We start from the raw sequence: 16,782 nt of genomic DNA, 5'->3' as shown, positions 1-16,782 counted from the left end.
GGCTTCAATCCTCACCGCTGTCATAGCGTCTGCCATGACGAGAGTGGTAGCCACAGCTGGCTCCCTCCCTTAGATCACTGTGGACACGCCTACGGTCGTCAAGGGTGTCACGCACGTCATGGTTGCGGCCGAGATGCTGATGTACCGAGACCACGGTGCGTAGCCTGCTGCCTTGGGTTGCCTGGAGGACTGACGCAACCTTGTCATGTTGCTCTGTGGGCATGCGCTAGCTGGCATTGAGCTCGCGTCGCCAAGACAGCGAGTTCTCGTCCTGCTGTGCTGCCGCATGCTTGAGTAGCGTGCGAATCTCGCGATGGGCCTAATGGTCTTTAGGCGTTGCGGACCCTAGAAGCCCTTAGAGCAAGGCCGCCACAGCGGTGATGTTCTGGCTCGCCCGGGCGAAGTGCAGGAGTCCTTCATCGTCATCGATGATCCTCTAGTTCACATCGCGATCCATGGCGCGCCCACCGCTTCCGTGGCGCTCAATCTCTCGATCAAGCTCCATGCGCCCTTGCTTGAGCTGGAGTCGTGCATCCTCGAGCTCTTGGTGTCGAGCCTTTAGATGCTCCACCTGCAGGCGAGGTTGGGCCCCTACATCCCTCTCGACCTCATCGTCGAGGTCGTTTATTCGGGTAGCCTCTTCCTCATGGATGCTTTCGACGTGTCCCTCGGGGGTACCCATCATGAAACACTCATGAGAGGGGTGATAGAAAGATTCTATGACATGTTCGGTTATCCCCGTGAACTCATCGTTCACGGGGGATGAAGGCGTGCGTTGCACCACAGGGTGGCCATCGGTCTCTACGGCGTTGCGGAGACCGAACGGGAGCGCTGTCGAGGTGCTCCGGATGAGGTATTCTAGAGAGGGTGGCTCTCCTCCAGCAAGCTATGCCATGACATTGGCGAACAAGAGGGTGAGGTGGCGCAAGTTCTGCCAAGATGACCGAGGTCCTAGGAAGGCATCAAGCTAGCACCCTAACCTCCCGTAGCCGAAGTCGAGGAGCTAGTTGCTTTCAAAGGCGTGGGCCTCCGGTGCGTGCAGCTGTAGCTCCTCAAGCGCCCCGACGATTGTGTCATGGCTAGTAGAGTGGAGAGGTCAGACGGTGGCGAGAGCCATTGCCAACTCTCCCTCCACCATGACAATGAAGTCCAGGTCTCCAAAGCGCACGTGCGCGCCCAGGACATAGCCGAGGTTGTGACTGGCCATCCGAGGCCTGGTGTGGATGTCTAGATGCGCAAAAGGTTCCTACCTAGCGTGCCAACTGTCGGTGTTTCGACTTGCCACCAGCTAGTAAATTTCTAATATTGTGCGTCTGTCCTAGATGGTGTGCTAAGAGGACACGAGGTTTATACTGGTTCAGGCAGAATGTCTCTATGTCTAGTTCATTGCTACTGCTCGTGTTACTAACACTAAAAGTTCATAGTAGGGGTTACAAATGATCGAGAGAGGCACTGGTCCCAAGTCTTTGGTGAGAGGAGCGAACGGGTACCGAGGGCTCGGTCGCTTCTCGGCTGTGTTCTTTGTGTTCTAATCGGTTCGAGGTTCAGGTCCAAATCGGTGTGATGTGCTACGATGAGTTCCGATGTCCCTTGTGGGACACCTCACTTTTCCTTCTATAAGCTAAGGGAAAGCACGAGTTACTATGGTGGAAGATAAGAGAACGAGAGAAAGAAGTCCTTCAGGATCGTTGGGTCCTTCTCATTTATGCGGGTCCCATCGACCCTGTAGACATCAATAGGGATAGCTCCTCATCGCGGTCCTGTCCATCACTGACGCCATGTGCAGGCATTGTCTGCCGGTCATGGCCCTCCACTTTGTCTTAGTGGACGTCGTGATGAACTGATGCGCCCGTCAGTGTTTGTATGGGGGTTAGGCAGAACAGCACCGATACACCCAATGTTGTTCCTGATGTGAACCCCTAGGTATGGCCTGTCGTGGGTCACGGGCTACATCAAGGCATGCCAGTCTCTTCCCTAACATCAGATCTTTGACCCAGGCCCATATGCTTGGACCTAGAGTGGTTGACGGCGCTATGGGTCTCCATTGGGAAAATGGAGCCTCCGGCCTCGGGGTCGGGCGAGGCAGAGTTCCTCCCTAGAGGCTGGGCAAGGCGAAGCGCATACCCAAGGCTCGGGCAAGGCGAAGCCAACCCTTAGAGGTCGGGCGATGCGGAGCCCGTAGCCTTGGTATCGGGCGAGACCGAGCCCGCCCCTAGAGGTCGAGCGAGGCAAAGCCTGCCCTCAGGGGTCAGGCGAGGTGGAGCGTGGACTCGAGGGCCAGGCGAGGCGGAGCGTGGACCCGAGGGTCGGGCGAGGCGGACCACGGACCCAAGGGTCGGGCGAGGCAGAGCCCTACCCTCGGAGGTCGGGCGAGGCAGAGCCATCCCTCAGAGGTTGGGTGAGGCAGAGCCCTGCTCTCAGAGGTCGGGCGAGGCAAAGTCAGCCCTCATTGGTCGAGCGAGGCAGAGCCAGCCCTTAGAGGCTGGGCGAGGCGGAGCTTGCATACCTAGGGGTCAGCAAGAGCTATAGTCATGCTCTTGATCGCTCGGATGAATCAACATTGATGGTTATAAGCTCCTCCTCTTCGTGTACCCAAGTATAGGTCTCCGACAGGTAGCTATTCTCTTGACCCACTTCCAAGGAAGATCAATAGGGTTTACTATGAAGCCTTTCAAAGGTTTGTCTAATAAGTTAGGGCCATTAGATTCATTCGGCAAATAGATGTAGGGCCCCCCTTTCCGATGGCATAATGACGCACATCGGTCGCACTATACCCGATTCGACAAGCCATTCTTACGCCAATAAAGGTAACCACTAATAAGCTAGAAAATGTCCTCATATAGAGCTAAAGCCAGAGCCATGTAGCCCTCATAGTTGTACTATAAGTCCCAGATGATCACTTACAGATAAGTTCTTAGTGAGAGGAATCTTGAGCACCATAAAAATAGCCCAATACTCTAGCCCCCTTGTTCCATGTTGCTAAAAACATCTTTTAGTGTTTATTGCATATTCCATTAGTCAAGTTACAAGATTATGGTTTTAGTTAGAGCGCTAGCACCATACTACCCAATGTAATACTCCATAGGTAATAAGGCACAAGGTAACAAAGCATTAGAAAATCCTTAGCGGCAGTCAAGGTAGACACATGCAATATGAATTAAAAGATTAAAGGTGTATAGGACAACCAGGAAGATTCCATGCTATACTTACCTTAAAACACCGATCCTTCTTCTATTGAATCGTAACCTCCAAAGGACTTCTTCTGGATCACTAACTTCTTTTATATCACCAACGCAAAGCTTACCGACTGGACATGATCATAAAAGCACCACACAAGTATCCATGCAATCATACACGAAGCAAACAATAGATCTAAATTAGAACAATACACCAAACATAATAAACAACAGGTAATGAGGTTTTAAAGATGTTCTACACGTTACTACGAACACATAGACGCGAAAAGCACTCTAATCGGAGCTCTAACGAAAAAATTATGAATTAAACAAGATTTTCTTTAATAAAATAATAGATTAAATCTAACCTCGAATTTTAAAAGTTGAAAATATATTTAACAGTAGTATAAACATGTAGATTACGCAATTACGAATCTAACACAACTTGAATGGGTCAAATCGAAGTTAAAACAGAGAAGATATGGCCTAATGAAGATAGCGACAATTTTGTAAATAAACAGAACTCAATTTTGATTTAAAATAAATAAAATCAGATTTTGAATTCGGGCCCGGGACTATGGACACGAATAGAAGAAAGGACCGGGGCTCTTTAGAATAAAATCAGGGACGGTGGGTTCTAATCTACAAAAATACGAGAGCTCTTTAGCAAAACGACCGGTGAAGGGGTATCTTCTATTCTTGGCCCTTGATCATAGATCGGACGGTTGGAAATAAATCAGCGAGAGAGAGAGAGAGAGAGAGCGGGTGGCGTGGCCGGTGGCGAGTTTGACGGCGGCGCCATGGACGGCGGCGAGGAAGCTCGTGGGCAGAACTGGTTTTGACGTTCCCGACCACCACCGGACACGGGAGGAGCATGGGAAGCAAGAGAAGCTCGAAGCAAACTCGATGGAGGGTTCGGAGGGAGCTACGACGGTGCGGTGGTGAAGCTGCGCTCGTTATGGCGGATCGGCACGTCGGTAAAACTTCAGCATGGTGGAGGGAGATAGAGGGCGAGAGAGAGCGTTCGCGGCACCAACAGATTGCCTACCTCTCGTAGATGCTCGGCGACGCGGTCACGGTGGTGGAGAGACGGCGGAACGACGAGTCCCACGACGGTGGATCTCCGGTGGCGTGCGGCGTATGGAGCTACGGCTGCTACGGCCCAAGGTGAGGCGGAGGCTCGCGTCTAGGGTTCGGGGAAGATGGCAGGGCGCTGGGCTGCTATTTATAGGGGTGGTGCGGCGTGGGGCGCACGCCAACCAAGCGAACACGGGGCGGAGGCGGACTCCTTGCGCAGACGGAGTCCGGGATGACGTCAACTCGAGGTGGGAGAAGGCCTAGACAAACGGGCTCGAGGTGTCAGCGGAACCAGGGGGACGGGCGCTGCGGCTTGGGCTGCTGCCTGTGGCTGGGCCGCACGAGTGAAGGCGGGACAACCCAAGAGGATAGGGAAACGACCTTTGGGCCTTGCGGAGCTGAGCGGGTCGGAGCAGTGCAGAGAGGGAGAGATGGGCTGCGGGCAAGAGAGGGAGAGTTTTCCATTTTCTAATTTTCCTTTTTCAATCTAAATTCAAATATGATCCAAATCAAATTGAAATATAGTTTCAAATATACTTATCAATTCAAATAAAAATGAGAAATTTTGATAAGCTTCCCAAAAATAATTTTTACATTTTTTTAAACTCTTTTATTTTTCAATTCTCCTTTTCTTTCTTTTCTTTTACTTCAAAGCCATTTTTAATTTATTTCCAAAAGCAATTCAAACCATTTTGAATCTTGATTCAAACCACTCAAGCAATAAATCAAATGTACCGACATGTATGCACAACCATATTGCTACTCCTTATGATAAATTTTAATATAATGAAAAATATTCTTTTTTTATATTCCATGAGCACAAAATACAAAATTAAATTAATTTATATCTTTTTTGAAAAGAGTAAATTTTAGGGTGTTACAATAGTAATGATCTATCTGTATCGTGGAAAGTACAAACGTTCGAGTTTATTTGTTGGTCAACTTTGCAAGGTTGTTGTCCCCTAATAAGAGAGAACGGGGATGGCTTAATGTGAGGACAAAATATGTTGACACTTAGGATGCTACACTGCATCGTAGTGCCAAGTGGTACACGATATCGGATTGCGTATCCTAACATAAGGCAGGACAAATTCAGCGAAGGAAGACATAACCATTTATTCATATTAATTAATTATGATTCACATCGACGAAATAAAAAAACGAATGAAAGGATTCATGTGTTTTTCTCTCTATACTAGGTTTACGCCGTTAGCTTGAGGCCACTGCGGTAGTTGAGCCAAAAAAAAAAGTATTTCACATAGGTAATAGTAACACCGTAAGCAGTGGCGAACGCACCTCGTTCGGCTTGCTGAAACTTGGCTGAAAGTGGCTGAAAAACACTGTTCTGGCTGAAATGTTATGAGAGAAAAATACTGTTTCGGTTGAAAAAAGAAGCCGAACAAGCCGAATTTAAGGCAAGCCCAACGGGGAGTTATAGGAGTGGCCTAAGGGGCCCCCATTGTGTTCATGATGGTAGGAGCGTGCTAGAGCCCACCCCTGCACCCCCCTCTAAATTAAGATGCAGTTTTATACATTAAGTGATGTTGTCCATCGAATATAGGATCGATCAAGGCGTAACTACACAAATCACCGACAGTGGAGAACCAATCTTGATAGCATCATTTATGAAGTTATAGAATCAATACTATGAATAAAATTTATTTAAAGATTGATCAAATTTATAAAAAGGTATGAATATGTTTGGCAATAAATATATACGATAAAACTATGCTTCGATATTTTTTGTATAAACTATACACATCGATTGATTGTTATTTGATATTTTTTTATAAACTTAATCAAACTTGAGACGGTTAGACTGTGTATTATGTTTTACTTTTTACAGAACCTACATACTCCCTCCATCATAAAATATAAGAAATACAATTTTGTCGTAAGTCAAACTGCAGTAACTTTGATCAAATTTATAGAAAAGAATATTAACATCTAACCACATCAAAGAGGTATACTATAAATTTATATTCCATAATGTATTTAATTAAGATAATTTCAAGTCCTACACATTTTTCTTCTTTTATATAAACTTCGTCAATTTTAATATAGTTTGACTTATATTTCAGTGAGCTAGGGTATAATAACATGCTAGCCGCGTAATTTGCGCGGACCACTTTGCTATTCTTCTTTTACATAAAGGCTCCGTTCGCTTGTCTTAAAAATTGTTTGTTCGGCTTCTTTTTTTCAGCCGGAACAGTATTTTTTCTCTCACAACAATTCAACCGGAACTGTGTTTTTCAGCCTGTTTCAGTCAAGTTTCAGACCAGCGAACGAAAAAAAAGGTATTGACGAATGACGAGTGAGGAGCTAACAAATGATGCGAGACACACACACATGATTGGCAGAAACAACAATTTCCTTTCTGGACGAATTAGACTGTTCCGAGCCTGTCACCGTCCGAAAGTTTGTGAAGAGCATGACGAAAACGAGCTGCCAGAACCCAAAGCAGCTGTACGGATCAATTCGACTGGTATTAAAGTTAGCTGATTTTATTATGAGAAAAAAATATTGTAGATTTTTGCTGATAAGTTCAAACGAACATGCCATGCTGAAGTACAACCGTAAAGAGGAGGCATCTTGGACGTCCATCTCGATCAAAACATTGGCACTCAAGTACAACCGGGTTTTTGTATGAACGAGAAAATATACTATTAAGATGGATTTTTTTTTGACATAATCTCCGTGTTCGGCTGGGGCTGGCCAGCCCCTTACATGAACGCTGTTCTAATAAATCAGCCAGCAGTATTTTTCTCTCATATAAATGAATCAGCAACGATACGAACCAGTCAACCGAACATGCCAAATAGGATGGGAAAAAGATGGATTACTCCTTCGTCACTGCAAAAAGCAAGCATGCTTGGCGAGTAAAAACAAAAAGGAAGGCGTTCTAGGCAACGGAAATATACTGCCACAGTGGATGTCTGACTGTTGGCAAATGTGTGTGTGGATGCGTGGGATACATCGATTCCAATGTTGGTAGGAGTGGTAGGCCGCAGGAGCAGGCTAGCTAGATCCCTGACCCCTCCGCTGGGCGCTTAGCTTTTAACGCGGCTGCAGGATCGGCAGGAGCAGAAGCAGCAGCGGCAGCAGAAGAAGCTCGTCAGTACTCAGTAGTGTGCAGGCCAGTAGTGGTGCGAGCGGCAGCTGCAGGCCAGCAGCGGCAGGGGCGAGCAACAAGTCATAAGCGGGCAAGAGGAAGACAATGGAATTGGCCTGGTCGGCTGACTGGTTGGTAAGCTTGCTGGTTTACGAAGAAGTATTGTTGATTGGTTTATATGAGAGAAAAATACTATTTGCTGATTTACGAAGAAGTATTGTTGATTGGTTTACGTGAAAGAAAAATACTATTCTAGCTGAATTTACCATCATTTACGACAGTGGCGAATCTAGAATTTTGGGTCAGGGTATGCTTCTCAAAAAATTTCATACGCAATTCAGAAAATCCACTTTCCAATTCGGTAATAAGGTTGTAATAAGGTTTAAAATCATGGATTAATTAGAAATCATATCCACTAAATACAATATAAATAGTTTCAAAAGCCAAACTGATAATTCAAATATATTCATATAGAGCACTAGAGACTTACAATGTTATCTTGCTGATGAGTTTATTCGACGCGTTCGAAGGGACATAAATATCTCAATTATGTCATCTTCATCAACTTCAAAGAAAATATCTCGCTCAATGAAAGTGACGAGACAATCATCCAGAAGACTATCTCCCATCTTGTTTCGGGTTTTTGTTTTCACTAAAACCAATGCAGAAAATACCCTTTCAACACTTGCTGTTGCCACAGGTAGAAGCAGCACCAATTTGAGAAGCTCATAAACCATATCATACACTTTATGTCTCTTCATTTGAACAAGCTTAACTGAGAGATCAACAATATTTTCTAGACCTTTGAATCTATCATCCTGCTTGATGTCATCAATATAATTATCTAGCTGCAATTCAAGTCTACGCAAATTATTTTTTGAGAAGTCCTTTGGGTAGAACTCAGCTAGTCTGCGTAGCTTCTGCGCATCAAAAGACTCAAACGATTTAGAAGGATTGAATGCCACCATACAAGACAACAACTCCATATTGATCTCATCAAACCGATTATCAAGTTCTTGACTTATTTGATCAATGACACCAATATATACTTCTCTTCTGAAGTGATCATCATTGGTTTGCTTTCGAGCACGAGCTTTCCTTGTTGATTTTCCATAAGGAACATAAACACCATCCATAGCAGGAACATCAACACCATGTTTATCACAAAATGAGGTGACCTTCTCAAGAAAAGTATTCCAACCATCAGACCTCAATTGTTGCATTCTTTTCTTTGCCACATTAACAAGTGATATTGCATTGAGAATATCTTGCTCCCTTCTCTGTAGACACTCAGATAACTCATTCGTGTATCCAAGAATAATATACATTAAATGTACAAAGAAAACAAACTCAAAGGTCTCAAATGCTCCCGTCACAAAATGTATTTTGGTCCAATCATCCTTATATGTAGGATCATCCCCAAGATCAACCAGTACATCATGGATTGATTCATACATAGTAAGGATGCTGCATATAGTTTTGTAATGAGATCCCCATCGAGTATCTCCAGGCCTAGACAAACCCATTTCTTGATGTAATCCAGTTCCAGATTCAATTTCACCACAGTCAAGTGCTTTCTTGATATTCTCAAGCCTAGCTTTTCTAAGCATGTCATGACGCTTACAAGAAACCCCAATAATATTCAATAAGATAGATACTTGATCAAAAAAGGAGCTGCAATCTGTATTTCCCTTAGCAACAGCCACAAGAACCAATTGGAGTTGATGAGCAAAACAATGAATATAATAAGCAGAAGGTGAATCTTGCATGATCAATGTTTTCAGCCCTTTAATATCTCCTTTCATATTGCTAGCCCCATCATATCCTTGACCACGGATTTGAGTCAAACTCAAGCCATGACTAACAAGTAAAGCTTCAATTGCACTCTTCAGTGATAGAGAGGTAGTATCATCTACATGAACAACTCCAATAAAATGCTCACATGGCCTTCCCAATTTATCAACATAACGCAAGCAAAGAGCTAGTTGTTCTTTATGTGATATATCACTAGACTCATCGGCTAAAATTGCAAAGGGCTCATCACCAAGTTCTTCAATTATTTTCTTTCTAGTTTCTAGGGCACAACAGTGAATAATTTGCTTTTGTATGTCCGGGCTAGTTAAGGTACAATTACCTGGAGCATTGTCCAAAACATACTTGTTGACTTCTTCACTATTTCCAGCAAGAAATTTCAAAAGTTCAATGAAGTTCCCTCTGTTGCTAGATTCTTTACTTTCATCATGTCCACGAAATGCCAACCCTTGATGCAAAAGAAACTTGATACACCTAAGTGAAAATGTCAATCGTTTCTTATAAAGTCGAAGATCCTCATCACTCCACTTCTGAATATTATAATCAATTGCTACCTTGGGATTTATAAAGCCAATGTACCTCTCTTGAGCTGCAATATGTGCCTTGGAACCCAAATGTTTGAGAAGTGCAGGCTCTCCTATATTCCAATTATTCCAGCCATCAACAGTAAATGCCTCCGACCCACTGCCCTTCTTAAACAAGTAGCATATAAAGCAAAATGCAGCATCCTTCTTAATACTATACTCAAGCCATTCATGATTGTACATCCAACAAAAATTGAATTGGCGATTTTGTCCTGAAATCCATGTTTTCGGAAAATCATGTGCAAAGGGTTTAAATGGACCTTTAGTAATATATGCTCTTCGAATTGCATCTTGATCCTTAACTGGATAACTACGAATGGGACGTCTTTCACCTGGATCATGTGGAAGACGATTGATATCATAAACCGGTTGAGCTGAAGGCGGCTGTGGTCGTGGCGGTGGCGGTACCACATTATTTTCAGTTTCCTCAACTACTCTCTCACGAGTCTGCTGTTCCACCACAGGTACAATCGAATTAGGAGAATGATTAGAAGTAGCAGCCGCTGCCGCCGCCGCTGCCTTCCTTTTTGCTTCATGCTTCCGATAAAGAGATGCAATGTCCCCGTCTCTCTTCATAACTGCATGAATTTTACAAAGAACAACAACGCCAAATAATTTCTTGAGTGAACTGAATCAAAAATTTGCATGGATCATCATTGCAAATTACAACTAAAAAAATTGGAAGTCACATCTAATAAAATATACTTACTTTGCGTCTGTTGGTGCTTGCGTCCTGAATGGCTGGCGATGCCTTCGTGCTTTGCGTCCTGAACAAACTTGCTCGATGCCTGGCGATCCCGGAGTCGAAGGTGACGATCAGGCGATCTCCGATCTGGGCAACTGCCGTCTGCGGTCTGCCGATGGGGAAAACCGAACGACACGAGTGGCGGCGAGCCGGCGAGTCAAGCGACGCGAATTGTACGAGACCTATCTGTTTCCGTTGCTGGGTTGGGCCGTGACTACTGGGCCGGCCTGATGTCGCTGACGCAACGACAGATGCTACTCGCGGTGTTGTTTTCTCTTTTTTTTTAACAAAATACGTATATTTACTCCTGTACATCGTAGCAACGCAGGGTATGCTGTAGCATATACAGCATACCTCCGCCCCTGGTTTACGACGAGGCTCGGCCAAACGAACGGGCTCGGAAAAGGGCGTCCCACCGCCAAAGATAGATAGCGAGTGATCGAGAAGATCTCACAGAGGAATTTCAGTGTCCCCACTCCGCCACTTAAATCCCCCACACTTTCTTTTCTTTTCCTTTATTTCTCTCTCTTGAAACCTTCCTTCCACAGCATAGAGAGACGCAAGAAGCTTTCTCGCTCTACTTCTAGTCTCTCTCTACCACTCCACTGCTGTGTGTGTTGTGCTGCTTCCTTTGTTTCCCTTTTCTTCCCTCCTCTCTCGCCCTCTCTCTCATATGTAGCCATCCACCCACGTCACTGTCCTAGACTGAAGAAATCGCAATAAAAATCGCTAGCGCAAGCCAGCAGGCTAGGAGGGAGGGAGAAAAGAACAGAAAAGGAGGTGTTAAGAGTTCCCCACTGAAGGCTGAGTAGAATACTAGAGGGTGATGATGGTGATGATAGCAACAGGACCAGGTATATAGGGCAGGGGAGAGGAGGCGAGTGATTAGGGGGAGATAGATAGATAGATAGAGACAGGGCGCTCTACTGCACTAGCTGCTCAACTCAGACCTCTTGCCGTTGGCTGAGCAGCAGCGGCTGAGCTCTCAGCTCAGCTCCGAGGACTGGAGGAGGAGGAGGAGGAAGAAGAGATTTTTATTCGGATCGGTTCCACTGCGTTAGCGTAGCCTCCTTTTTATCTGCTGCCGGCCGCTGCTGCTGCGGTGGGCGGCAGTAACGAAATCTAGGCTCTATCTACAGTGGCGCAAGCAGCGAAATTTTAAATCTTTGCGGCTGCTCCGACCGCAGTCCGCAGCAGCAGCTCTTCTCTCTGCTGCCTCCGCGGAATCCATCCCCGGCCCTATAAGTGTGGCTTCGGGACGGCGCTTCCCATCCGACACCGGCGCCTTCGCGGACTGGGTCGCGTCCTCCGCCGCCGCGGCGCGCGGGGACGACCTCTCCCTCGGCTTCAATGCCAGCGCGGCCGCCGCGGCGGCGGCCGCGTCCGCCTCCGGCGCCTCGCTTGGCGCGGGCCTCTGGGGCCCGGGGTCCTCCGCCTCCGCCTCCGCCATGCGCCAGGCGGCCGCCATGAACTACGGGATGGCCGACGTGGGGATGGTCGTCGTCGCCCCCGCCGCCTCTTTCCACCACACGCACCACCACCACCACCACCACGAGGCCGCGGCGGCGGCTGCGGCAGCGGCCTCCGGCGATCCCATCTTCCCGCTGCTCTCCGGCGGCCCCTGCGTGCTTGATCCGGACGCCGCCGCCAAGTCGGCCTCCGCCGGGGCGCCCGCCAGCGCCATCCAGTTCTGGCAGCCGCCGCCGCAGTCGCCGTCGTCGGCTGCTGCTGCTGCGGGCGCTAACCCTAACCCTAGCGCCAGCCCCTTTGCCTACCTCAAGAAGCCCCTCCCGATGCTGGACGCCGGCGCCGGCTCCTCCGGCTCCGGCGCCACGACGTGCCAGGACTGCGGCAACCAAGCGAAGAAGGACTGCGGCCACAACCGGTGCCGCACCTGCTGCAAGAGCCGAGGCTTCGACTGCTCCACGCATGTCAAGAGCACCTGGGTCCCCGCCGCCCGCCGGCGTGAGCGCCAGCAGCTCGCCGCCTCCGGCTCCGCCTTCTCCTCCCCCGCCACTGCTTCCGCGGCAGCCGTCGCCGCGTCCGCGTCCAAGAAACCCCGCTTCCTCTCGTCGCAGACCACCACCTCGCACACGTCCACGTCCAACGCCACCACGCCACGAAGCTTCGACACCACCTCCAGTCAGCAAGGTACGTACTGTAGTCGCCAATATTCCTTCCGAGATCACCTTATCTAGTCTATCCACAGTCGGATCTCTGACGACGATGCTCACCGACCCAAACCCTGTGTGTCTCGTCGCTTCAGATGCCTCGTTCAGGGACAGCCTCCCGAGGCAGGTGCGCGCGCCGGCGGTGTTCAAGTGCGTGCGCGTGACGTCCATCGAGGACGGCGAGGACGAGTACGCGTACCAGGCGACAGTCTCCATCAACGGCCATCTGTTCAAGGGGTTCCTGTACGACCAGGGCCCCGACGACGGCCGCCACGCGGCCACCAGCAACGATGACTCCACGGCGGGGGTCCCCAACATCTCGGAGCTCCATCTCGGAGCGGCGTCTGGCTCCGGCGCCGCTGGCGTGAGGGTAGGCGGAACCTCGGTGGCACCCACGGAGCTGTACGGTGGCGGAGGACATCATCTGCACATTCTCGGCGGCTCGTCGAGCTATGGTAACACCATGAACTGATCGAGTACGTATGTTCCTTCTACACCGGAAGAGTAAGGTTACATCGATAATTGCCATTCTTTGTTCCTCTTCAATGCTAGTAGCAGAGTACAATTTTCTCAGCCTTCTGGTGGGCATCAATGTCTGTCAACGCATGGTGTTATCTGTTCAACTTCTTCGTTCCATCGTGGTGTTATTTAGTCATTCGTTGGTGTATAATAACATCGATGAATTGTTTTTTTAGTTGTACTATAACTCTAGCAAAGCAAGTACTGCTGCTAGTTTCTTCTTTTTTTCTACTACTAGTTGGGTAGAGAGGAGAATAATTGTTAGGAATTGGAAAGAAGATAGCGCAAGATTAAATCTTTACAATTATGCATAAGATATTGCCTGCTGGTTTCTAGCCTCTGGTTCATATGCTCTCATGTTCCCAATGCCTGTCGTTCCGTTTCCACATTTGGGGATGTGTTCTCGCCGTGGGGGTCACCTCCAGCCCAGCAGCCTGAGAGCCGTGCACTGTTGTGCCTCGTGATTGATACTCGTTCAGCATCCAGAGCTGCAATCTTTGACTCCTCCCTCATCTGATTGGCTGTTCTTTGCGTGCCTAATTTGGCTTGCTGTGACCATGAGCTTCACTCGTTTCGCTGCACTCCTTTGGTGTCTTCTCTTTTTCTATGGGTAGGTGTGGAAGGCACGGATTCTTGCCATGGCCTTGTGCCATCTGGACGGAGCATCTTCTTCTACTAGGTGCATTGGGACTTGTATTCTGGAGGCCAATGTGTAATGGATGTGATGAGATAATCATCAGGCTTAGGATATTATAAACTATGTCGATCGTGCATGTTACTCCTATCCGTATGTTACAGCCTGGTTCACCGCCGGTGATGCCGCCGCGGCTTCCTTCTTTTGACACGACTAGAGGAGGAAGAAGAGGGCGCAGGACCATGGCGGCTTCCTGCTCCCCCCTTCTCCTTATTTTTTGTGCAATCCCCCGATGTTTATTCCTTGTGCCGGATCGCCTCGTGGTTGACAAGATGTGAAACGAAAGAAAGGTGTCCATGGTAAAAGCATTGCCATGCATGCACTGAGAGCCTGTGCTTTTTGGGTACGGCTGTTTGATTTGGTTCGCTGTCGTCCATTGCAGCAGCAGCAGTACTCCTTGCATGTTTTTACAGTGAGACTGTGGAGTAACTCTGTAAGATTGTAAGAACACAAGTTCACTGCACAGGGTTGCATCTCCCGGCCGGCATGAGCTGTGAACTTTTTCAAATTTGGGATTTGGTGTTGTTGGCCAATCTTGTCATCATCAAAGCTGCTATTATCTCATGTACGTGTGATCATGCCACTGGTCTATATCGTCTTGTCTACTGCCGTCAACCCTCCGGGAGCACGTCTACTGTTCACGTTGCTTCTTTATTCGGGGCTGTACACACTAGACATTATGCGTGCAACATGGACACCGTGAATTGTGGTAGAGCTTTCTTGCAAACTGAGGACTTGTTTACATCCTACTATTCCAGGTCATGCTGGCCTTTGTTTTTGTCGCTGCCTACTTTTGTTACTCCATAGAAACTCTTTACTGGAATGGGTTTCCTGAATTTACCAATTGGAGTATTCTACGTAAAAAAAACTAATGTAATATTCATAATTTGTTATTACTGTTGCTGGCATTTTGTTCCTTGTTTTAGCTGTACTGAAACGCACTCTTCGGGTTAACTCACGAAGTAACGTGTGCTACTTGGACAGTCTGATGGCAATGAATGGCCCTGTTGGGTCATATGATTGGTTCAATCGTTTTGTTTTGTATACATTGTGGACGTAACTGCAATCTGCATATTTATCACATGCATAAATTTTCTTGTTGGCAAGTTGCTTTTTCTGATGGGTCTCTATCCTGCACAATAAATTGGATGCGTCTAAAACATGAATGTCTGTTTGCTGTCTTTTGTTATTATGCCAATCCTATTGACTGGATCAACTTTCAGTCTTTCAGTTGCCTACGAAAGTCACTTACTATAGTGTTTATATGTGTATGATCTATTCTATTGCGATTTGAATATATTTAAGCGTGCATTTGGACACTATTATGCCAGTCCAATTGACTGGATCAACTTGCTGTCTTTCAGTTGCCTACGAAAGACACTTAGTGTTTAAATGTGTATGATCTATTCTGTTGGGATCTGAATATATTTAAGCATGCATTTGGACTGAACTCAAGTTATGTTTCTTGTGCTAGAAATTTCTAAGTCATAACTCCATACATAAGCAAAAGGTATTTCTATTAAGCACTGAATCATCTTTCTAATACATATCTGATTCATATTGTATTGGCTGAATAGAGGAAAATAGTTTGGACTATTGGATTTGCAGTGTTCTAGTTAAGATAACTCCTTGTTTCCTTTATGTTTGAAGCATAGTGACTCTCCTTCATATGTTTATTGAGAGAATGACTATGCTAATGTTGTTGTTGGCCAGCTAAAAAGTTGGCCAGGTTAAGTACAGAAATGGTCTGTAGGCTACATCAATTCAAAAGTTTAGTTAACAGTGTTGATAGATGGTGCATTATTCGTGGTTCTTGTATATGTTAGTTTTGAACAGGAGGCAAGCGCCCATTTAACTATCAATGATTTTGTGTTTGTGATTGTGAATATTCTCCTGTTTGTTGCATTGATACGATTTTGGGTGAAATGAAGTCTATTAAAAGAAGTGGAAAATATGGGTGCTTTGTTTTGCGATATCTTTGTTATCATTGATGTACCCAACTGGACTGTTAACTTTTACTTTATCAATGTATCATCTTTGAGTGTACCAGCTCTTTTGTTTTTGCCACTATCATGTTTGTTTGCCATTGTGACTTTACTTAACGTAATATGTTTTTGTCCATAATTATATAAAATTATCCCAGCATTTCTTTTACATAATGGTAATTCATCTAAAAAGTAAATACATTTCTGGGATTTTGCTCTCTTCGCCCTTAGGGCATTATTGAGTACAGACCAAATAGTTTTTATCCAAGCCTGTTCGTGGTATCATATAGTTCAGTGGGTGGAATCTGCTGCTACATCCAAAGGAATTATCTCGTCCTCGAGAAAACAAGTCTGTCTAGATACAATGTTCTTTTGAGTGAATCTTTGTTTTTTTTTTTTTGGCACCACAGTGAATTAGATGCATATTTGACTTAGTTTTCGACCAATCCTACCTTGCGTTTGTCAGTGGTAGCCATTAATTGAAACATTGTACTTTGTGTTTCCATGTGTGTTTTTTGTTGCTCTATTACAGTGACCTGAATCTGCTGAACAAAATTAGCATCTTTTCATGGACATGTTAAAGGTTTTGTTTATTGTTCCCATGTTAAAGTTTGAAAATTATACCGCTACTTGCTAAGCATACATTGTTCATGAAATATAAGTTCTAAACCATTTGTGGCAATTGCATAGCTTGGGTTACAAACCAGTGATCTAGTATTGATGAAAGAAAACACTTGTAGCCGTACCTGTGCTTAAGGATAGTTTGATCAATTTCTTCAGAGAATTGTCATGACATGGCCATACACAAATCCCTGGGCAGCTGGTGCTCTGCTTGGTGGAGTCCCTCTCTACGTGTGTGCTTTGTGTGCCACTTTTTTTTTTTTTGGTTGGCATCATCATTGTGTTG

General features: G+C 46.2%; 2 protein-coding genes across 2 annotated transcripts; one reads left to right on the top strand and one right to left on the bottom strand.

Moving 5' to 3' along the window:
* Nucleotides 1–7,310: 7,310 nt before the first annotated feature.
* LOC136461381 (uncharacterized) lies at nt 7,311–11,956 on the bottom strand. The gene is made up of 4 exons (XM_066460697.1): nt 11,689–11,956; nt 9,757–10,339; nt 8,040–9,651; nt 7,311–7,412 (listed from the first exon to the last, which is right to left on the bottom strand). The coding sequence occupies exons 1-4, from the start codon at nt 11,954–11,956 to the stop codon at nt 7,311–7,313; spliced, it is 2,565 nt and encodes an 854-aa protein (XP_066316794.1).
* Nucleotides 11,580–13,529, top strand: LOC136459932 (protein LATERAL ROOT PRIMORDIUM 1-like). The gene is made up of 2 exons (XM_066459778.1): nt 11,580–12,657; nt 12,773–13,529. The coding sequence occupies exons 1-2, from the start codon at nt 11,955–11,957 to the stop codon at nt 13,147–13,149; spliced, it is 1,080 nt and encodes a 359-aa protein (XP_066315875.1). The 5' UTR covers nt 11,580–11,954; the 3' UTR covers nt 13,150–13,529.
* Nucleotides 13,530–16,782: the final 3,253 nt, after the last annotated feature.

This window comes from Miscanthus floridulus, chromosome 6, assembly GCF_019320115.1.
Source record: "Miscanthus floridulus cultivar M001 chromosome 6, ASM1932011v1, whole genome shotgun sequence".
In the NCBI taxonomy this organism is placed as follows: domain Eukaryota; kingdom Viridiplantae; phylum Streptophyta; class Magnoliopsida; order Poales; family Poaceae; genus Miscanthus; species Miscanthus floridulus.
This window is presented reverse-complemented; position numbering and strand designations above follow the sequence as displayed.